Genomic DNA, 24,722 nt, shown 5'->3' with positions numbered 1-24,722 from the left:
ATGTTTTTAATCTGGACATTTCAAAAAATTTAAAAAAATACACAATTAATAAATCGCAAAATTTTGTCATAACAAAATTCCGACTATAATACATACATATAAATACATACAGTTGCCAAACGTAATCTCTGTATATAACAAAAAAAAAGAAAATAAAATAATTATCAAAAATTTACGAAAACAACGGTTTTGTTATGTTAACGAAAAAAAATATCGGCAAAAATTTGAAAAAAAAGTCAAAAGGCACACTTTGTCAACAAACCGCATTTTCGAAATGACTCATCGCATTTGGCCTGAAAATGCAGTCCACACATCAGATCCACTCACGCTTACTAAAAGCAACCCAGAAGGAACACAATGGTTAAACGACGTGTCATAATCTTAGTTTTATATCAGAGTTATAAATAGCAGTATACACTATTTTTTTAAAGCCAAATTGATAATTGTACCAGAAACTGCTTTGTATATTTGATTTTTTTTCTGTTTTTTTTTATCGTCAATGAACTCCGTCAGTGCCATTTCTTCCCATGGCAGACGGGTCTTGCAGGAAAGGTTAAGCGAAATGCAATAAGGGCAATGTAAACGCTTTAATTTATTTAATAATTTGGGAAAAATTTTAACAACACGACATGAGGATGGACAAGGCGACAACTGTTTCGATTATACCTTGTAAATCTCTTCCAAGTTTTTTCTCCCGGGAGTGGGATTTAAACCTACGATGGTTAAAGTGTTACAAACGCATTTAGCCACGTCATGCCTTGACTCATTTGGAAGTGCGCATTTGAGGCCAGTGGAAACGTAGTACAATACCAAGTCGGAATTCGTTTGGCATATTTTATCCAAGCTGTGTCTCGTCTGGGTTATGAATGGTCGTGTCTGTATTATGTTTTCGAGATTCTGTGTTTAGAAATTGTTTGAGTCAGGATTACGCTATAGACTCGTCTTGAGCATATGAAAGAAAAAATCTATATCTATATTTTAGCGCATTTCTTAATATTAGCATAACGCACAAAATTTAGTTCATTAAACCATACAAATCAGCTTTTTAATGGGCTTGTAATTAATTACAATTTTTAATAGATTTTATTAGAGGTTAAGCACAATATGAATACACAATAATTGATTATTCATATATATATCTATGTAGGTATGTATGTAGAAATGTGTATAGCATTTACACATAAAATTAAGATACTCTGAAATAAAACGAAAGGGAACTGATAACGAATATACAAAAAGAATGTAATAAGCCGAATTCACCAAATAACTAGTTTAAATTTAAACGTAATCAGTAAAATCAAAAATATTTGAAAAATAAAAGTTTCCAGCTACAAAGTAATAATTCAAATCAAAATCAAAAAAAAAAAAAAACGAAATAGAAGACTTTAACGTAATTTATAGTAGGGAAATTTTAAATATAAATTTTTGAATGAAAACTTAGTCCACACAACTTTAAATAATCTAAGCAGCGCATACGAAATATAAATAAAAAATATGAAATAGTGACCAATTTGCACAAACCAAACTTTAATAGTGAATAAATTTTAGCACAAAACTTTATTTATTTCAAAGCAACTAATACTTTAGCAAACGTACAAACTTTTTATGTATTATACACATAATTTAAAATATAGTTAGAATACAATTTAAGAAAAAAATATGAAAAATAAAAAATATATATACATATAATATATAAAACTGTTAGTAAAAATCTGCTCAAATAAAATGCTTTAGATAAAATAAATCAGTTCAAAAAAGCAACAACATGATCGTCATATTTTTCAATGAACAAAACAATTTTAGTATTAATTCTCGTACATAAAATTAAAACACAAAGCAGATATGAAGCGAACAATTCAATTCATTTTGAGAAACGCCATTAATCTCATAGCGACACATGCCAAGCCAATCAATCGATAAACATTCATGTTGTTGTTGGAAATTCTAGCTCGCTTACATTTAAACGCCTACATAAGCGTATTCACTAAGTATTTGTTTTCATATATAAATTTATAAAAATTCATAGATGTGCTTGTATGATAGTAGAAATACATAAATATTTATTCGTGTGATACATACATATGTATATAGATTTAAAATTGTAACAATACGAAATGTAACAAATAAACAATACTTCCAGTATTTGTTTCATGTTGGTTGTTTGTTATTATTTGCAAAACATATTAAACAGGGTATGTTCGGAAATCAAATGAATCCAACTTAGGAAGTTTGGGTCGAACTTCGAGGTGTTTTATATGCAGAGTTACCTTTAGAATAATATATAAGAAAATAATTGAATGGTTCCGAAATGGTCTCTAAAACAGTTCCGTAACTAACAGTAAGTAAGTGACACCAAAACAGTTCCAAAATGATTGAGTTAACATTTCCGAAATGTTCCGCGAAAAACGTCACGAAACAATACCTAAAACTGTTCCGCCAATTGAAAATAGTCGCAAAATGCTCCCGAAATATTCCCGACATGATTCTTAAAACAATCCCATAATTATTACGAACTTATCAATATGTATACGAAAACCATTCCGAAACTATTCCCAAAGTCATCCCGGAATGGGTCAGTATAAGTTAGCTTTTTTGATATTCAAATTAGCTTATCTCATTTTTTTATTATTTCGAAAAGGCAACCACTGAGTGGTGACACGCAGTTAAAATAGCTGATTTTACAAATATACAATATTTTATAGAAATTTGAGAAACAGTTTTTAACTTCCCTTGGGAATACAGTCTTAGAGGGCCGAAAATCAATTCGGCTTTCACCTTCATGTAATGTGAGCGCATCGACTGGGCGCTTACATCGCACACACACTTTAATGCTCTGCTGGCGTGGTGCACCTCTAGTCTTGGACAGAGTTCCAAGACAATGCAACAAAAGGAAAAAAACTCGCTACATGGAGTACGGATCGAAGTAATTAGAAAACTCGCACCGGCTTCAAAAACTTGAAATCAATTTTTAGCCGGTAAAATAGAGACTTGAAATTGGAAACATTGTTCAGAGGTTAATAAAATTCCAAACACATGTCAAAAAGTTTCGCTGGGGGTGCACGGATGGAGATAACTAACAAAATCGTATGAAATATGCGAATCTTGGGAACATTATTTAAGAAATGCCCAATGTAAACTTGAAACCTCATACACAGCTTATAGAACCGAGGCAATGCAACGAAAATGGCGGTGCACGGGTCGCGATAAAACTTTTACGAGGGTAATCATAATTTTCATATATGAGCACAAAGTTTGTGATTGGGTTTTGCCCACCCACAATGGGAGAATTCATGAACTTTTAACGATAGAACGCAGAACGGCAAGTTATTTTTTTAGCTCAGAGTTAATTTAAAAAAATTGTCAAAAATTTATGAGTTTAATCCCTCATGTCAGGTTAACTCTGTGTTAAAAAGTTAACTTGCCGCTCTGCAAGTGGTCCTTAAAGATTACTGGCATGTCAGATAATGCTGTTGACAATTAAATTATATTATAGGTGATTAAATTTTAACGAATATCGGTAAGAAGTGGTTACTACATACCAAAATCGTAACATTTATCGCTTCGCCAATATTTCGATCAAAAAAATTAGTGAACTCCACTACAAAAGCTTTTGTATGTTATGAGGCACATCGCAATAATAAATGACGTATTTGGCCAACCTTCTCATACTTGCCTGAAGTTCTTTCAGCGCAGCGTGCTTTATTCTTGTTCTTATTTAATTTGGAGCACCCTGTAAAATTCAAAACAAGTGTATCCTTGCTTTCAGTTGTTTAACAAACTTTTTGCTTCCCCTAAAAAATACATAGTATGACAGGAGGAGTTAACTCCTAATATTTTTTATTTTTCCAACTACCTAAAAAGCTTAGAAAGGCTTTAGTTCCTTGTTTGCTTATAAGAAGTTTGTTTTTATTTAGTCTATGCTGCGTTAGAAGCTTTGATTTCAAAAGGAGTTGATAATATAAAGTACTTTAACTTTGGAGCTTAAATTTTTGTTGCTATGTTTAGAAGGTTAATTTAAATCGAATGTAAATAAATAAGTTTTAAATACTTTTAAGTGTTAACTTAACACTAAAAGCAACTCGGTATCAGTAAAGGCATTTCAGCTTTCATTTTATTATCATGAACGTACATTTGGTGCATATAAAGTTACTTACTTTCGCATAATTAAGTGAAATTTTTGATTAACTGGATAGTGCATTTTGTGACATCTTCTACAGTGGTCAAAAAAAGAACACCTAGAGATGTAGTACTAGTGTTGGTTTCATGGTGGAAAAAAGAACTATCCGCCAAGTGAAATGTTTGTAGGCTGATATACATATATCACAAGAGCATCTCGCTGCTATAAGCATACAGTTTAGCTGTGCCTACAAGACGATAAACGACCGGCCCGACCAGAGAACACGAAATCAAATTGATTACGTCGTGATTGGCAGTTTGCACACCACCAGTATTCAGGATGTGCGCACTATACGATTTCCAAATATCAACTCTAACCATAACCCTTAGCAGCCAAGTACCACCCGACTATGACAAGCCGAACTGTTCAAACCACTGTAGTTATTTCAAACACCTAAGAGACATGCATTAGGTTGTAGGTCTAGTTGAATATTAAAACTGAATATACAGAAGTTCCAAAGACCATTACAAACAACAACAATTCTAAGTATATTAGTTATTATGAATACTAAGAAACTGAGCTGAGCTGCGATTCTTAGGGAGCGAATCAAAGTTGAGCTACGGTTTAACACAATATATTAAGCTATCCAGTGACTTGTAATAGTTTTTAAAAATTAAATCTATACAAAAATAAACATTTGAAGCCCGTTTCGTTTCTTGTGTATAATATAAGGGGTTTTTGGCCGCTAGAGGCAAGGCAAAAACCACGTGTTCCTTTACGCGTTTTGATGGTTCTGCGCATATTCACCAGGGAGTCTGGTTTTATTTAAAACATAAAGCAATTACAGTAACATTAATAAGTTTGCATAATCAAACACATTAATATTGTTTATTATTTATATTTGTTTTATGATTTTAGAAAATAAAACTAGGCCACCTGAAGAAGAAGGATTTAGATTTAAAAATAAAGCTTAAACTTTTTGATTCTTACCTGATAAACTCAATAAATTTTAAGGTAATGAAAGATTATTTTATGTTAAATACTGAAAACGTACTATGTAGCGAAATATGTTCTTAAAATAAAAATAGTTTATGCAAAATAACTGTAAATCTGTATTTGAAATAATTTTACTAAGCAATTGTGTAATAAAAATATGATCTCTTATTTTTCAAACGTTTTGATTACAGACCTAAAAAAACGCATAGCTTTAAAAAAATATCGAACTGCTTTTATATATTTCAGTAAAACACTGATTCAATTAGTTAAACGCTCAATGCCATTATATAACTTTCTTAAACTACAAATCAATATTATTTAGAGTTGGGTTTGAAAAACTTTAGTTTCAGTAAACTTTTTTCCTCAACTTGTTCGCAACTATGCTCAAGTAATATTTATTTATTTAGTTTTCTTCTACTTTTTATGGTTGCTATATTGGAATACCACATTAACAATTATTTGTCTGTATGTATGTTTGCGATGAATGATTTGAAGTATTTTTAGTATTCTATTTATTTTTTACTTTTTTTCTAATCCTCGTTCTACCTAGTTATATATTTTCTTGGTTTTCTCTTTCTATTAGCTGTTTTTTCTTCTTGTTTTCTTTCTTTTTCTTGCAATGATCTTATGTGCTTTTATATTTGAATTCTTCATCTTATTTTTATTTGGTTCGTACGACTTTAACATTGGTGTTGGCTTGTTGTTGGTTTCTTATTTTATTATCAATGCAAGTGTTACGTTACAACTACATGCACACATACACAATCACACATGTTTCTAAATACATAAACAAAGAGAATAAAATGTTATAAATGTATGTATGTATGTACTTACTTATTTATGAAAAAATATCAACAAAAACTTTCAAACTTATTTACATGTTTTTGCATTCTTTTTTATTTTTGGTTTTGCTACTTCAAATTTGTTATTCAACTTGTTGCTGTCTTTCGCTATCTGTACAACCATAACAACAACAACTACTACAAATAATGTACAACCAAAAACCACAAAAATCATTAATACTTTGCTGTACAACAACACAACCGAAACTACCAACTTATTAACGTCATCGAATGGTATAAAAAAATATCAAAAAAATTACGATTGAAATCGAAAAATTCATTAACAAATCAATCAACTGACTAACAAAAATAAACACTGAAACTTTTATACAACTACATGACTCTCTACAACCGTTATTCTAAAACTACTTTTCACAAACACACGCACACAAAACTTATATAAATGCCTGCTATGTCTGCCGGTGCCGTACGCAACATTAATGTCTACAAAAATATTCGTGTTCATGTGTCTCTGTGTGCTTTTCTATGCAAATAAAACACACAAAACCATAACAAAAATTACAAATTCAATTACGATTCACTATAAAAACCTAAAAACAAAAAACTTATAAAAATCTAAAAAAAACACATATCAAATAAACCTAACGAAACACACACAAACGAAACTTTAATTCAAACGAAACATAACAACAAATAAATCAACAACATCACAACAAAATTTTTGAAAAAAATTGCAAAAATACAAAAAAACCACAAACATTCGACATTATTTACATAAATATTTTTCGTATGGCTGTAACGAATGTGTCACGCACTGTTGTTGTACTGTTGTGTTTAGAGCGACTTTGGGCCAAGGCATTCGTTCCGGTTGCGGCATAGTACCAATTACCGGACCCGGCGGCCTGCAACACTATGCCACAACTGATCGCCGCTCCAATGGCGCATTGCGGGTAAGTCCCTACAAATCTTTTAACTACTACTTTACTATCTATTTAAATATCTACTAAGTTCTTATGCATTCAACTCAATATCTTATTTTCATGCTTATTATTTTAACTGCAACCGTTTTTTCTTTACCTTGTTTCTAAAGCCACAACTACTGAATTGCCTTGAACTATGAGTAGAAGTAGAAATATTTATAATTGTTACTCGTATATGATCGTTTGAATTAGTTGAATGAAAAAAAAAATATATATATATAAAGGAGATTCACAAAGTTTCATAAGAAGATATTGTTATAATGTCATATACTTTTAATCATCATAAATTGTATGCTACGTGTTATAGAACTTTGTGAATCTTCTAATTTAGTAATGTTTAGGCCAGTGTTACTGTCCAGCTTTTGTTATCTCTATCTAAAATGTATGCAAACTAACGTAAGGAAATATTATAAAATACAGCACTACACATAAGTTGACCATTTTCACATGGAAAGTTTTTCAAGTTACATTAAACTTTTATGAGGTTAAATTAAATTTCTTTCAAGTTAAATAAAACTTTTTTGAAGTCAGGTAAAACTTGACCCGGTTTCTAGTTTTTCAGTGCGAGTTTGAGTTGAAATTAAATAGTCTTAGCATTTTTGGCCATTCCAATAGTATTAAGTAAATAAAAAGACGCTAAATTTTCCAATTTATAGATTTTGTCCCATAAAGTTCCAGCTTGAAATTTAACCTCGAAAAACTTTTAAACCTTTCTCTACCATTGGAATTATGCGTCCCAATAGAAACTTAAAAAATTGTCAAAAATGCAATTTATGACCTATAAGCAAGCTTGCTTATGAGTATTTTGCTTTCACGATCAGCTGTTTTTGGTTAATTCAATGAGCACACACATTTTCGATGTTCTCTGTTTTAAATTTGGCGGCCGCCGTGGTGTGATGGTAGCGTTCTCCGCCTACCACACCGAAGATCCTGGGTTCACGCCCCGGGCAAAGCAATATCAAACAAAGTTGTTTAATTAGAAGACAATTTTTCTAAGCGGGGTCGCTCCTCGGCACTGATTGAAAACTCATCTGCCTTGCAGATGCCGTTCGGAGTCGGCATAAAACAAGTAGGTCCCGTGCCGCCAATTTTTAGGAAAAATTGAAAATGGAGCACGACGCAAATTGGAAGAGAGCATCGGCCTAAAGTGTGTTCGGAGGTTATCGCGCCTTACATTTTGTTTTATTGTGCAGTATGACCATGTTATGATGCGTGCTCTCATTACCTCTTTATGTGCGGAACACTTCTTCCTGTCAACGAATTCGGTTTCTATTCGAGGGAAAATAAACATACGTGGAATTATTTTAGTACATAAAAGTAGTAAACACGTTTTAAAATGCATTCCTATCTCATAGGATGAATATGAAATATGTGAAATAAATGTACGTAGAAACCAGAACTCCTCTGCATATGGTGCCCATTCTTGCTTTGATTGATTCCCTTTTCTCAAATATATTTACCCGTTCTCACATATTGTTGGAAAAGTTGTAGATGTGTGATTTTTGGGCTCCTGTCAATGAACTTTAAAGAAATGCAAAATTCGAATTATTTATTTTCTTTATGTGAGCGCCGTTTATTGTTTGCCCGCAAGATTCATGGAAGCTACTTCAGAACCCTATTACAATGCCGGTGGGCAACGCAGGGACGTGAGCTATCAACATGAAAATTCAAACATAGTTTAGAGCTCTATTAAAACTAGATCCAGGTATGTATTTATTTATCGTGACAGGCTTTTATTGTTTTATACAATTTTTCTTCTTGTTATTGATAGCAGATAAAAATACAAAATTTGCTCATGGCGGTGGTTACTAGGACATGTTTCTCAATTTCAATTCCTCATCAGTTAGCTTTTCGGGTGCTGAGTTTAGAACTCAAAATGTTGTAATTTATGTAGATGTCGTTAGGCTTATTATCGACGTGATATGGGCGTGTTGATCATTTGTCATCAAGGTTTCATTATTTTTTATCGACGAACTATCGGCTTGCTGTCGAAAAGTTATCAATTCGCTACAGAAAAATTAACCAATCATAAAGTGTCCAATTATTTATATTTCATGGATTTGTTTTCAAAGTTTTAACAATTTATTACTGACGCTTCATAGGTTTGTTATAGCACTGGTACCATAAAACTTCAAATAAAATCGATAACATATCTGTAACCCGTCGACAATGAGCCTATAAGAAACCCACAACAAGCCGATAACTCGACAAAAATTTCGCATTCGATCATAAGCCGATTGTAAAAGAATAGCATGTCAGTTGTTACCGATAAGAATCCGAAAACGCTCTTTTAAAATAATTTAAAATTATTTGTTTCTGTTAATGTTTACGGCATCGAGTACTTGGCAGAGTAGATATAATTATACAAAGGGGTTGCGGATTGCATTCATTTCCGTATTGCAATCCAGTGAATAAATAAGAAAGAAATAAAATAAGAAATAATTCGGCATAACCCCGTTTTCGTAATAGTGGCTTAATACTTTTTATTTATTATTCCGAAATAACTTTTAGGGCTACAGTGTAAGCAATAACTAATCTAAGTGGAGGCATTCCTTTACAACTCTGCTTTAACGGCATTTCTGTGTAAAAGCGAAAATTGTAGACGTACTTTAATTTTAATAGTATATTTTTCACACCAATACGAAACTTTTTGTTCTTTTTGAAAGAAAAATAATTTTTGTTGTAACCTGTCTAATGCACATACTGTTTTGATCAATCATCTTATTACTGAATAAAACGGAAGAACATAAATGTGAATACAGCAAAATAACAACGCTATGAAATTATTTGCTAATTGTATGAAATGAAATGTGAAATGCCAACATGAAGTTTGTTTGTGGTATAAAAATAAAAAAAATATATAAAAATATTAAATCGAAATAATTATGTAGAGGACAATCAGCGCAGATTTCTCTTTTAAGCGATTATAATATTAATAAAAAAGGAAGAACTCGACCTACATGGCGTATACGTAATTACTGGAACAAAGGAGTTAAAAAATATCCATAGATTGATAACAAATAATAATACCAAATGCCAAGTTCGACCATATGTGCGTATGTACACATGTATGTGTAATGGTATGGAATATGTGCATATTTGTTTTTATGTGTATACCTTCACGTACATACATACATAAATGACTTACATTAGAGCGAGTCGATTTCAGATGCGTCGAAACTGCGAAAACATCGCATATACGGAAAATACTTGACATACAAATTTGAGTAGCTTTGCTTAGGGCACCATGGGTCCATAAGCGATATCTAACTCGCGTATTTTAATGGGAATGTTACTTTAGGTACTTGTATATATATATACAGCAGCGAGCACGAAAACAGCAGTGGCAATTTTTATCAAATTTTGTTCATTAAATACTTGTTTTTTTATGCTAGAAGTTTAAGACAAAACATACATTAAATTTGTAGCTAAAACAATGGAAACTAATCACAAAGACGAAAAATTAGAAAATCTTACAAAAATTTCGAACTTTTTATTTAGTTATTTAGTAAATTTTTTTTTTTTTTTTTGCAGTTTTGTGTTCAAATTCATTTTAGTCTATGAAAGTACAAGTTAAAGGTGTCGTAAAATTTGTACTGGCTTTTGAAAACTTTTTTTGGAAGGGTATTTCAAATTAAAATTATGCGCACATTTTATGGAAGAAAACCTATAACAGCATTCAGAAAAAAACTGATTGGAAAGCTGTATCCTAAAAAAATGGAAACCCCAAATAAAATGTTCGATATTTTCGTAAATTTTTTTGCAATTGCCGTGTTTTTTTGAAACGTTTGCGAGATTGATTTGCATAAGGCAAGGATCGTTCTAAATCTGTACGCACATTTAAGACCATTTTTTTTTTTTTTTTTTGGAAAATGAAGCCACAAACGTCATTTATATCTTCAATTAAAGGTACTTTATTCTTCTATACGATCAGTTAAAAGAACGGCTAATATTTAATAGTCGCCGTAAATCGTTTTATTTATTTTTTTATTTTATTTAATCTTGAACAAGTTTTCTTGTCACCTGAGAGGCAAGCTCCTTTTTTATTTACCTATCAAAGATGAATATATTTGTAATTCTAGAACAGTTCTTATGATGCTACTTATAACATTGTCCAATATTTCGAGTTGGCGTAAACTGGCGGAACGTTATGTTTTTATATTTTCTAGCCTTTTTTCACATGGTTGGTTTCAAATCAAGATTTCGTAGTGTGATACTAATGAATTATCACCAAATCACGTAGGCACTTATTTAAATATACACGATGGCTACAATAAGGTGAAAATCTCCTGTAAAAGCACTCTTCTATGTAGCTTTCGCCCATTCAACTCGCCATTTTCGTATTTTTCCGACTCTTTAAATACTAATAAGAAATATCCAGCCCTATTCTGCATTTCGAATTGGATTGGAATTTTTTCGATTTGGCAATTTTCGCATTCTGTGTTCCAATCTCCTTCGATCCAACTTCGAAACGTTCAATTTTGTTTATTCTGCATTCCGATCGTAGTTCCGTTTTTCTAAGTTGCAAATTTGTTGCCGGAAAAATATGTTCTTTTTATTTTTTTATTAATTTATAACAGAATTTTAACAAAAATGTAAGTAAAACTTGTTGAGAAACGTAAAAGGCTTGATGATGATTGTTTTTTATATGTTTCCAGGTCAAAAACAATATGTCGGTGTCGAAGTCCTTGGACGTATTTTCGCAAAAGTATCTAACACATACTTGAAAGCATCCTTATTAAGTCGAAAGTTTTTTTTTAAACCTAAATAAGAAAATAAGTCATAAAACTTTACAACTTTTAAGTTCAATTTCTTACAATTCGTCACTAATCTCAAATGGATTACACAAATCTCGCAATATTGGCCTTTCCATTCTCGCCTGGCCGTTTTCGTATTCGTTGCTTTCCAACTCCACAAATAATGCCGCGGCTATTGATTCCATTATAATAGACAGTTATAATTTGTGTCTGTTCGTTGGGTCCAGTTATATGCCAAAGCAAGCTGCCGAAGTAGTGGAAGGTGAAGCGAAAACGTAAACACTCCATGCGGAAAGAATAAATAAATCTTCATAAAGTATTTTAGGCCACTGCAATGAAATTAGCATCCATAAAATTCAGAAAATGTCAACTATATTCGTGCAGGAATGCGTTTTAACAAAACTTGGCAGGGAATTGGCCAAAAGAAGGACAAAAGCACACTTACAATTATGAAAGCACTTCACTCAAAAAAATATAACACTGCGGCAATATATTCTATTGCTTTCTTTTTTTTTACAAAATGGCGTGGATAATAAAATATAAACCTTTTCCAGTGTTTTTTACTAATTTTCTTTAATTTATTTTGTTCCAATGTTCACACATTCCGTACAAACAGCTGATTTCGAAAAATCATTTGCTCTTCCTCTTCTCGTTACGATTCCGTCGTAATGCAGAATACCCAACTTCGATTAAAGCGGAGCGTAGAACGGCAACGTAATCGAAATTCAGAATAGGGGTGATCATTCCTCCTAGACACAATATATTGCCAATTTATGTATGTTATGTTGTGGTAATCTCACAATATGATAAGCTCCCATAAACCCGCAAAACTCTTAAATTTTTTTTACTCAAACTATTACCAACACGCAATCAAAATTGGGCTTTTGGCCATCATAATTGCACAATTAAATAGTTCATACGATAAAAAACTAGAATAGACTTAAGTCACATGCTATAACTGATTTGCTTAACAATGAAATCCTATTATCACTTTTTATATGCCTTAATAAAGGATAATCCAAATTTTTTTTTTTTATTTAGATGAGATTTTTGGTCAATCAGTGCTCACAAGTAATGCATTTTAGTGCGCTGAACACCAGAACCATATCCATGTTTTAAAAATTTGTTCAGATTTAATATTCCTTTACGCGATTTGTCTCAAATAAAGCAAGCAAATAAACAGCTTCTACTATCAAATTTAAACTGCATGATTTAAAATGGATTTATTAATGTGCTGTGCTCCAGCTTTTTGGTTCCCTCTTAAAATTAACCTGTGGGCGTTGCGGCAGCGTGTACACATTTTGATGAATGATACTTTACAACATTTTTCTTATTATCGTGCTCGTTACTGCTGACATACATAAGAAATAGCAAGAGAACTTCCCCTTAAAAATGACGCGGTCGAAATCGGTCGTAGTACCAGTATCCCGAACAAAGTCGCTCCGAATAATCCCTAAAAACAAGGTGTACTTAACACTTTGCCAACTGGTTTCTGCGGAAGAGAAAAACTTGAACAAGCAAACTCCAACTTATTCCAAAGCAGGGTTCGCATTTAAACACACATGTGCAGCATACTCCTCTATTTTTTCAACGGTTATATTTAGGTTCACTTGACAGGCTGCACGGCCAGCGCGAATTTTGTAATTAAAATTTAAGTAACTTCCCGATAAGCTACAGCTTGAAACTTGGAATATAGTTCAGAACCCGATGACAATGCAATAATAAGAAAAAATCGCCGCTAGGTGGCGGAAGGATCGAGATATACACAAAAATCGTGTTTGTAGTCCGATTTGGCTCATATTTGGTGTGATGGTAGCGTGCTCCGCCTATCACACTGTATGCCCTGGGTTCAACTCACGGGCAAAGCAACATCAAAATTTTAGAAATAAGATTTTTCAATTAGAAGACAATTTTTCTAAGCGGGGTCGCCCCTCGGCAGTGTCTGGCAAGCGCTCCGATTGTATTTCTGCCATGAAAAGCTCTCAGTGAAAACTCATCTGCCTTGCAGATGCCGTTCGGAGTCGGCATAAAACATGTAGGTCCCGTCCGGCCAATTTGTAGGGAAAAATCAAGTGGAGCACGACGCAAATTGGAAGAGAAGCTCGGCCTTAGATCTCTTCGGAGGTTATCGCGCCTTACATTTATTTTTTTTTTAATACATACATGAATAGAAAGCGACCTATGAAGAAAATCGCCTCTAGGTGGCGCATGGATCGAAATATTCACAAAAATCGTATATGTGGTCCGATTTCGCTCACATTGGGAACACATAATACATACAAGAATAGAAAGCGACCTATGAAAAAAAATCGCCGCTAGGTGGCGCATGGAGATGTTCACAAAAATCGTATTTGTGGTCAGATTTGTCTCATATTTGGAAATCATATTTGACATACAGATATAGGGACCGCTTTAGTAAAAGAAATTCACGCAAGGTGTCGCATAAATTGAGATATTCAAATAAAATAAATTTAAAAAAAATTTTAAGTTAAACGGTTTTATTTAAAACAATACTTACATGAAATAATAATAATACTAAAATCAGGAAAATAATTAGGTAGGTCCTAGGTACTAGTCATCACACTCCTCACCAATCTAGGGCGTTTCTCATACAATTAAATAAAAGCGTTGGGCGCGTCAAATTTCTACTGATAGTCATAAGTAAGAACAACTGAACCTTAATCAGGTTATGCTACGTCTCACATTTTTAGAAATTTCACGCGCCCAACGCTTTTATTTAATTACACAAGTTTACAAATTCAGGTCAACTTTTGGATCTGAGCAGATAAGAACGATTCTTAACTATATTTGATATGCTGAATTCGAATTTGCATTCAGTTTTTTAAGATTGATTCTAGTTTCCGATTTCTCGCATGATAGCACCATTGTGCTGTTATAGCAGCTTTTAAATAGTGGCACTGCTTGATAAGTCATTTCAACTGTAACTCTAAAATAATATAAGTGATTAGAGCAAATAAAAATGCAGAGACAGTGTTGCAAAGTTGATTCAAAGGGTTTTTGTGACGTTTGTGGTTGTTATATGATTAAAAAAGTGGCAAAATAATAACAAATGCGCTCAAAGATGAGTATCTGCACTAATTTGGTTTCAGAGTAGCAGCCACTCATAAGTCATGGATACCGAAATTTATTTGTAACGCATGCAAAACAAAGCTGTATCAGTGGTCATTGGGAGAACGTGAGTACTCTTCCTTTTCAATGCCAGCACTCTGGAGAGAACCTAAAAACCATGTAGATGATTGCTACTTTTGTTTGATGAAAGTTACGGGTATAAATGCAAAAAAATTAAAAAAAATATAAATATCGTTATGTATCATCAGTATCCAAGCAAGTTCCACGTACTGCTAATGATTCATTGCCAGTTTGTCCAAGTATAAGTGGAAACGTCCTGGAAACTTTAACTCCATCACCCCCGAGCAGTGAAAGCGACTTTGTCATGGAAGCGACACAACTAATTTCACAAGACGAACTAAACGATTTGATTCGTGATTTGTATTTGTCCAAACAAAAAGCAGATTTGCTAGCATCATGGTTGCAGCAATGGAAATATCTAGACACTCGAACACAAGTTACTGTATACAGAAACAGAAATCAGGCATTTCGATCGTTCTTCAAAAAAATAAGACAACATAAGTTTCTGTAACGATATTAATGGTTTATTTAATGAAATGAATACACCGTACGATCGAAACGAATGGCGTTTATTCACTGATGGTTCCAAATACAGCCTAAAACTGCTCTTCTCCACAATGAAAATAACAAACCATCTATTCCGTTTGCTCATGTAGTAAAAACGAAGGAATACTACGAAACAATGCGGAAGATCCTGTGCTTCATCAAATACAATGATCATAAATGGAAAATATGTGGTGATCTAAGGGTTTAAACTTTAATTCCAATTAAATCAAAAACACTTATTTTTTTATATTATTCCAACAGGTAATTGGTATCTTAACTGGGATGCAATCTGGATTCACTAAATTTTGTTTTTTTTTATGCTTGTGGGATAGCCGCGAAACTGAACATCATTATGTGAGAAAAGAATGGCAAAGTCGTACTCAATATGAGCCTGGACAGCAAAACGTCTCCGCTGAACCACTCGTAAATCCACAAGATATTTTCCTGCCACCTCTTCACAATAAACTATGTCTTATAAAGAACTTCGTCAAACCATTAAACCGTGAAGGACCGGCTTTTCAGTAGTTAGTCAAGTTATTTCCTAAATTTTCATATGCAAAACTCAAAAAAGGAAAATTATTCGTCGGACCTGATATTAGAAAATTAATGGCTGATAAAAAATTTCTAAAATGTTTAACGCCCGATGAAGCAGCCTCATGGGCATCTTTTCAAAATATCGTTCACCACTTTCTTAGTAATTACAAATCCCCCAATTTTAAGGAAATTATTGGCGATATCTTGAAAAATTATCGAAAGATTTGAGCTATAATATCTCTAAAGATGCATTTTCTGCATTCCCAACTCAATTTTTTTCCTGAAAACTTGGGTGATACGAGCGACGAACAAGGAGAGCGGCTACACCAAGATCTAGCCAACATTGAAAGACGATACCAAGGATTTTGGGATGAAGGCATGATGAGCGACTACTGTTGGACTCTAATACGCGAAACAGATACTAAAGAATACAAAAGTCAAAGTTCCACCAATCTTCATCTCTGATTTGTTACTTTTAAGTTAATAAAATGAATATTACTTGACAAAAATCTTTAAAAATGAATTTATTGACTGTATTAAAAACTAGAATCAATCTTTAAAAACGGAATGAAGAATCGGATTCAGCGTCATAAATTGTCTTAAAAACCACTTTTAGTTACCTATATCCAAAACCGTGTATACTTGTGTTATCTGATCAACGCCCTAGATTGATGAGGAGTGGGATGACTAGTACCTAGGACCTTACCTAATTATTTTCTAGCTTTTTGTATTATTATTATTTCATGTAAGTATTGTTTTCAATAAAACCGTTTAACTTAAACATTTTTTTTTTTATTATTTTATTGCTCATTGGGTTTTTTTTTTTGAAAAGTCGATCCAAACACATATATTGGCATCTGGCCTCAAGCTATTTGTTTAAAGCAATTATCGTACTTACATATGTTCGTATTTATATAATTATGATATTATTTTTTATATGCATAAGTTAATTTTAATTCGTTGCGAACCAGTTCGATTTGTGCAGATGCATTGATGCACATTTGATGCATTTGTAATTGATTATTGGCACTCAATTAATTTCAGAATTTAATTGTTGTATTTTTTCCATTTCTTTACAAAAAAGATTCCTTAATTTCTATAATTATGCATATATTCTCGTTTTTCTTCACGCTTCTGTGGTCAGCAGATATCGGCATGGAAAGGATCACAGGTGAGTTGTGTAAAAAGCTTGAGCACAATTTTTTGTCATGCACATTGTTTGTGCGTAGTTTAGCAAATTTTAATATAATTTTGTTAAATGCACTATCGATATGTTTTTCTTTAAGCACATATTTTTGTTATACATATATTATTTCACATATATTATGCATGTATTCAGTAAATGTCAGCGCCACCTAGCGCATTTTTATTATTTTCTGCTACTATTGGTAAAACGCAGCAGCGAACAGAAAAATGGCAGGGGCAATTTTTTTTCAAATATCGTCAAATAAACTTTTTTTACATTTAATGAAAAGCATTTTTTAAATGGTGTCACTGAAACTGTGAAAACCTATCTGATAAACGTTTTCGAAGAAATTCGCAAATTTAGAATTTTTTGTTTTGAGTACACTGAGGATGTTGTTTCAGATTTGTTGCCCTATAAAAGTTATGTTTTAAACTTTGCATGGAAGAAAACACAAACCACCCACGTAATAAAAAATTGCCAAATATATATCAGTGTGACTTTTGAGAGACCTCTTACTTGTAATTTTCTTAACTAAATTAATGGGGTTACAAAACTGCATATTCAAAAAAATTGTCGGAGCCTAAAACGGTATAACCACCAGATGTCAGATTTGAGTATGATGCCATTAAAATTAATGAAAACCACTCAAGCAATGAAAATGTTTAAAAATAGGTGATAGGTATAATCCCAAAGGGAATGTAGTCTTAAGAGTGACATGACCACAATTGGGATGATCCCATCCCACTGCAGCAATATAACTACAAGGTTTTTACTTGGGTTATGTCTTTGCTTATGAGGTGGCATAATACTAATTGGGATAATGCCACTCTTAAGTCTTTTAAGAAGATTTAAAAAGTTGAGCTACGGCATTTTTTCATAGAACTTTATTTCATAGAACTGAAATAACTTTTTAAAGTTTATTTTTTTAATTCAATGAAAATTTTGTATAAAACTTATTTGTTCAAATTTTTTGGCTTAACTCGGAAACGTTTACAGTTAATATAAATGTTTTATTTACTGCTCTGTAATAATAATATAAAATATTAACCCGAATAATTACTACAGCTCTACACTCATTGCTACAATAATATATTGGAAGAAATCTCTTTTTAACTTGGGACTATGTCACCCCCCTGCAGTGTCATAATCCCAACAAAAACAGTAGTTCCAAGTAAAAAATTGATGTTATGCAACTAGGGGCTGTTTTATATCATCGTCGAAATAGCGCTCCTAGTTCGGTTACGTTTTTTGTTTGGCTCTACTAGCTTAATTTCTGTTCGCTTTGGTTGCAGTTTCTTCTGGACTATGAAAAGATCTGATATAGCATTTACAGAAGTATGAACGTATATATGTGAGCGTTACTGTGTCGATGAAAGGGATGATATACGGTGATGCTTCAGCCTTTTAAATGTACTATCGATCAGGTTATCACAGAGCGCTTATACTAGAGAAGACCCCTGATAAAGAAATTGGCCCGCAATATCTCTTTTCTGATTTTAAAGCTGATTTCGATAGCGTGAAAGGAGCTGTAGGTTTGTTGTTATTCCTGGATTTTAGTTATCTTCAATACTTTAAAGGCTTTGTCAGCTGAGGTTGAGCACAGCGTTGGCTTCGTCAGAACTAAACTTCATCTTTTAAAATAGCATGCAGTATACATTGATATCATCTTTCATTGATGGGGACAAGTCAAAGAATTGCTGGCATCAAAGAAAAAGTCTACGTTCTTACTTATTCACAGATCTATGAATCGGCATTAAAGGCGAAAATAAAGTCAGCGTAGAATTCCAACAGAGAATAACACTTGCCAACATCTTTGCATTAAGTAGCCAATTGAAGAAATTAAGTCCTCTGTTGACGAGCCACATCACCTTATTGTATGACTCCATATTTGTTGTTTGAGCCACCAAAACACTCGCGCAAGGTTTGGCGAAGTTTTATGAACATGCACAGCAGGTTCATTTAGGTACTATATAACTCCTTCTCGTAGCCTTCGAACCTTTCGGTGTGGTTTTCAACTGCCACTTATGGCAGGCTTGCCTTACCCTATCGCGAGTTTTTTTAACCCGCTGGCGGTTAGAACTCAGTATCATTGATGGTATCAAAGTAGGATAGAAGGAGGCTTTGGAGTTCTCGATGTCAAAAAATCATATCGACGAAAATTTTCTGTCCAGCAAACGTTTCTATGGACACGCGACTTTCATAACAACATAAGAAAGAAACCTTTATATCCCTTGGAGCTATCAATTGGCGTAATTTTTGGCTCAGAGGAAATTACTGTCGTATCTTTATACAAGACTGTGAAGTTGCTAAAACGATTAGGCGCAAATTAGTGAATGAATGAAGGAATCCCATGAGTATAAAGAAATATATGCAGAAATCTATCAGGGAAACTTAATTCAGTTCCCATGGTTGAGAACATTAATGTAAGTTGCGATAATCTCCGAAGAGATTTAAGGCCAAACTTCTCTCTCCAATTGAGGAATGGCAGTTTTCACTGAGAAGATTGTCACGGCAGAAATACACTCGAAGTGCTTGCCAAATTACTGCAATCTTACAAATATCTTTCGAAACTAAGAATTTCAACGTAGAATATTTGCAACACCACAATAAATAATCTAAGTTATATTTTTTATTGTTCAATTTGTTTTATTTAACTCTTAAAAATAAAAAAACTACTTTTACTATATTTTATTTTCAAAGAACTTATTTAAAAAAACTCATTATAATTGCTTTTTGTTTCTTTTTTTCTCCATCTCTATACATAGAGTTCTCTCTCTAAAGCCTTCCGTTTCAATGCAAAATCATCACGCAGTGGAAACTCCATTGGGGATCGTTCATCCGTCGGCAACTCCACCTCTCCCACACCATCGTATAGTAGCTCAGAAGGTGGTGGAGGAATTTACGCCACTATAGGCGGTCACCCACCATACTCGGCACCACTCTATCCCACCACATCACATCATTTCCCACCACCAACAACAGCACCACCTCCACCACCACCATCATCCGCACCTGGTGTGGTAGGATATGGAGCGGGCAGTATCTTCAGCTATGCACCACCCGGACATCGCGTAAGTGCGCCACCTGTAAGCAATAGCAGTACTATTGAATCAATGACAGATCCCAATGCAGTCAACGAGCACCATAGACGTGTGAAAAGTATAAGCGATATTGGTATGACAGCTGAAGCAAGCTGTGTGCACATGCCAAGTAGTATGGAGATAACGGCGGCAGTGAAAACTTCGGCATCGTTAAAAAGTGTCGGCAGTGAATGCAGTAATAATGGAGATGGTAGTGAGGGCGTTGATGCGAGTGATTGTGATGTAGGTAATGGTAATAGTGGTATTGGTGGTTGTGTCTCAGGCTCATATGGTTCCCCTGTATGAGAATCAGTTATCATGTAAGGCGCGTCGAATGTGCACTTACATACTTTAAACGCATATCCAAATGATTGCAACAACACAAAGATATTCACACAATTCAGATACTACAAATCGATAAACATTGTTAATTGTAATATTACAGAAATTATAATAAGTATTTATAGAATATTTATGAGCTATTGGGTATACGCATTGTTAATGGGTATATTTAAACCGTTGTGTACATTCATATTACATGCGTTTCAAATAATTCCAAAACAGAACATGAAAGTCATGCAGTAGAGTTAACAACTTGTGAAAAGAACTATGGATGATTTCGAACTATCGTTGGTTTATGACAACCTATCGATAGAAATTATATTTTATTTTCAACCCTTAAATATTAAATAAAATAAATTAAACATTTGGTTTTTATTGCATTGCCTTATGAAGCTTAATCACTCACAAATAAAATTTCATAGAACCTCCTCCACACTAGATAGGTAGAATACCCTTTGTCTTGAGAGGGCAACGAAATCACAGAGACTATTAAAGATGATTTCATCGTGTAGCACACACAGGTGGCAAATTTGTATATCGGACAAAGTCCCGTGTAGTACCCATTGTGAGATTGTGTGAGATTGTGAGATCCTCTTCGCCTAAATTAATGAGTTCATGGTACTCTGTTTGATGGGAGTATAAACATTTGGCCTGTCCTTACCTGAAGCGGTCAGACCGGTGTTATGAAGGCTTGGTTGGCTCATTATTTATGGTTGCCCTTAGGTGTGCTTTTGTTAGGCCACAGAAGGGCTCTATTCCATTTAATGTTGATATTCCATATTTGACAACCTCTTCATTACATTCATATTGCCTATGCGCAGGAGCATTGGTAGAAATACCTTGTTTTTGGCTCACACATTTTAAAGAAAATCCAGAGCGTGAGAGCAACTACATCAAGTACTTGCGATATGGAAATTTCTGTAACCATTCTTATTATCTTTGATCATAGATATTGTGAAGTCTTCCAGTCTTTTATTTTCTGGAAAAAAATGTTATCTGATGTTGCACTCTTAAACTCTAATTTTCAAACAAGATCACATGGCGTTATGCTACATAGATGGCTCTTTATATGTAGATAATGAGACGCCTGTCGTTATTCAATGGAAGCTACTTTGTCTTTATTAATATGGTTCTAAGTGCATAAGAAAGAATATGTTTGCATGATCTCAGGTCTCCGTACTGCGTTAAAGGACCAATATATCCTTTTAGAAGACAGACGCAATGGTTTTGAGTGCGGGCAAAGAAAACTCTTGTTGGTTTGTTTACTGAAAAACTGATCTGGATGCTTACCAGAGATGGTTCTTAAATGAAACACTTTTCTTCAATCCAGTTTGAACAGAGTTCATACACAAGTCTTTGGTGTCAATCTATAATTCTATGATGCATCGGGTTTATACATGCGATTGCTTATTGATCCACCTTGTATCACTGTGATTAGAATCCTATCTACATAATATAACAAAACTTTGTTCAACCTTTCACTACAAAAGGAGCCCTCATAAGTATACTACCAATGATTGGTAAGTAAGTAGCTTTAGCTTCTTAGCGATGTCAGCGAGTATCGATAAGTTGTGTCTTAATAACAAAATGTCTGAGATATGTCCCTGCAGAAAATATGGGAATCAGTCGCACAAAGCTAGGGTTTCCAGTACTGGTTTAATGACTACCTCCGAACTGACGCTAACCAGATGAAGCGTGGCACAGTTATTAGACAACAGCGCTGCATTCTGAACTATGTACATATATGTATGTACTAAAGTAAATCAACGACTGGGCCAGTTAAATGGGGGTAGTTTCCATTTTGTGGTACAATGGTAAATTGAAAGCACTGCGATAGGAACCATGGAAGTTTATGTTCTCCGACCTATTAAATTCCCAAAAACTCAGATTATAGCTTACTTTTTATTATGCAAGGACGTCTAGACTCTAGACCGTCCTAACTTGTTGCTTCAAAAATAACGGCCCACCTTTACGAGAATAAACATCTCACTAGTACATACATATGTGCGTATAAACAAAATTATTTGTACTAGAAAATAAAATGAAACAAGATATTGTAGAATATTTGTAAAATATTTATGAATCTTATTAAAATAATTGCAGCAGCAATAAATTTAATAAATTTTCAATGGCATACAAAAACAAAGTTCGCATTGCACAATTTCTGATAAAACTAAAAAAATTTTGTCATAAGAAACTAAATAGAGTGAAGGATGGAATGCAATTACATATGTACATTAGGGTGGCCCTTCATTGTATGGAGGAAAAAAAAAATAAGCTTTTTGGATTTTCGATCTCACCCCCTAGAAAAAATGCGAATAGCGCAAAAACGAAAATATATAAAGCCTTATGCCAATCTATAAAGATTTAGAGTTTGCGCAAGGAGCTTAAAGTCCTGAAAAATGTAAGAATTTTAAACATTGCAAGTGTTCAAATTCTTTTATCCTAGAAACGTTTACTCTTTTTGAAATCAATTTTTATGATTTTAATTCCTAGGCTGCTCATTTTACTTCCATTAACTAGATTTTAAAATTAATATGAATATGTAGTATGATTTTCTGTAGATACATTAAAAGAAGAGTTGCTTTGGAACAAAAATGAGCACTTCAATTTAATAACCGCGAGCAAAAAACAAACCTTTCTTCCGTTTTCTGGACATTCGCTGCAGCTGCTCTCCCTGTCGGCCATTATTTGACAGGTAGGTGTGGCAATGGAGGAATAGAAAGATTTTTCACTTGTAAGAATTCACAATGTTCATAATAAAAAGTTGAAAACTTTGCGTCCAATTCAAATCTTGACACTTCTGTTTTATAACTTTTTTATTATTTGACCAATTTTAATAATTTTAAATGCGTTTAAAAGCAAAAACTGAAGAGGTTATTGATAACCACCCACAATAAATTAATTAGGGCGGACCAAGGAAATGTAGAAATTCGCAAAATTTTGCGCATACTAATTTTTGAAAGCTATTTCAATTTTTTAGGGGGGTGAGATGGAAAATTGGAACACTTCGGAAAATAGGGGACACCCTAATGTATATATGTACGTTTGCAAAAAGCAAACACATAACTTTAATGCGCTGAAAGGCTAAACATGCAAGTGATGAAAATACTGCGAAAATTAAAAAACAAAGACAAATGAAAAATTATTGTGTAAAATATTAAATCGAAACACATTAAACTCATGTCAACAACCAATTAATGCAATTAAAAATCTGAGATAGCTAATGGGAAATAATAATGACAGCAAACATATGTATGTAGTTAGCTGTTTAGATGAATCCAATTAAATGCATATGAACTGAAGCTAATTAGCATAATTAGGTATGAATAAATAATGACAATGGCAAGTGTAAAAAGCGAAAATCGAAAACAAGGCATGTATTTAAAAAAAAATATTTATAAAAATATTAATATATAAAAAATTGGCATTATGCAAATGAGTTGTGTATGAAAAATAATAAATAAAGATGGAAATCTACACATCATATGGATCTACACACACACACATACACTATACAATTAAGTCCAGTGTTAATCAAATTTACACTCCGAAACAAGAAGACTTTTTATGTAGTTAAACCGAATTAAATTTGTTAATATTTTATATTCAAACATATGTGTACACATTATTCACACATACATGTTCTAAACTAAATATATTTTATAAATAATTAGTTAAGCAAACATTTTTAATAAACAAATTATTTCTAATTGTAGTTAATCCTACTCCTACAATCACCTTAGTATTTATTTTTTTTTTTTCTTTTTTTTTTTTTGTTTCTGTAAATTTATCAAATGCACTTATTTTAAAATAAGTCACTGTGTAATAAAACAAAATATCAAAGAAAACTTTAAAAGCATAGATAAGTAAATGTAATGAACTAAACCAAAAAAATTCACTAAAATATGAATATATTTATGTATAAATGTTTGCATTAAAATGAGCTAAGCATAAATTATATTAACTTGTAATGAGTGAAAATAAAAGACACTTGAAATTTATGGAAAAAAATAAAAACTACGCTATTTTTATTCACTTCTAAACCCCCAAAAGCGATGACAGGTAAGAAATATACAACTAAATTACCCTGCTGCGAAACAAACTAGTTGTAAACTATGTCAAAACTAGTCAGTCGACTATATTTTGTTCGCAGAAGAAAATGGTATTTGTAACATGGGGAAATGAAAAAAGATGTCGTCGGTCCAATGCCAAAGTCAAGAATGTGCAT

The 24,722-nt window shown here is 33.0% G+C and overlaps 1 protein-coding gene across 5 annotated transcripts in view; it reads left to right on the top strand.

The window, feature by feature from the left end:
* Positions 1 to 24,437, top strand: part of Liprin-gamma (liprin protein kazrin) — a 512,121-nt gene extending 487,684 nt beyond the window's left edge. For 3 of the 5 annotated variants that reach the window (XM_067776680.1, XM_067776678.1, XM_067776679.1), the window contains 3 exons: positions 6,755 to 6,866; positions 17,031 to 17,054; positions 19,835 to 24,437. In XM_067776680.1, coding sequence (XP_067632781.1) covers positions 6,755 to 6,866; positions 17,031 to 17,054; positions 19,835 to 20,455 — 757 coding nt within the window. In that variant the 3' untranslated portion in view covers positions 20,456 to 24,437. The remainder of the gene's footprint in view (positions 1 to 6,754; positions 6,867 to 17,030; positions 17,055 to 19,834) is intronic. The other 2 variants (XM_067776681.1, XM_067776682.1) reach the window with 2 other exon arrangements.
* The last annotated feature ends 285 nt before the right edge of the window (positions 24,438 to 24,722 follow it).

The sequence above is a fragment of the Eurosta solidaginis genome, chromosome 3 (assembly GCF_040869045.1).
Source record: "Eurosta solidaginis isolate ZX-2024a chromosome 3, ASM4086904v1, whole genome shotgun sequence".
In the NCBI taxonomy this organism is placed as follows: domain Eukaryota; kingdom Metazoa; phylum Arthropoda; class Insecta; order Diptera; family Tephritidae; genus Eurosta; species Eurosta solidaginis.
The sequence above is the reverse complement of the archived record's forward strand: the minus strand, read 5'-3'. Positions and strand labels throughout refer to the sequence as shown.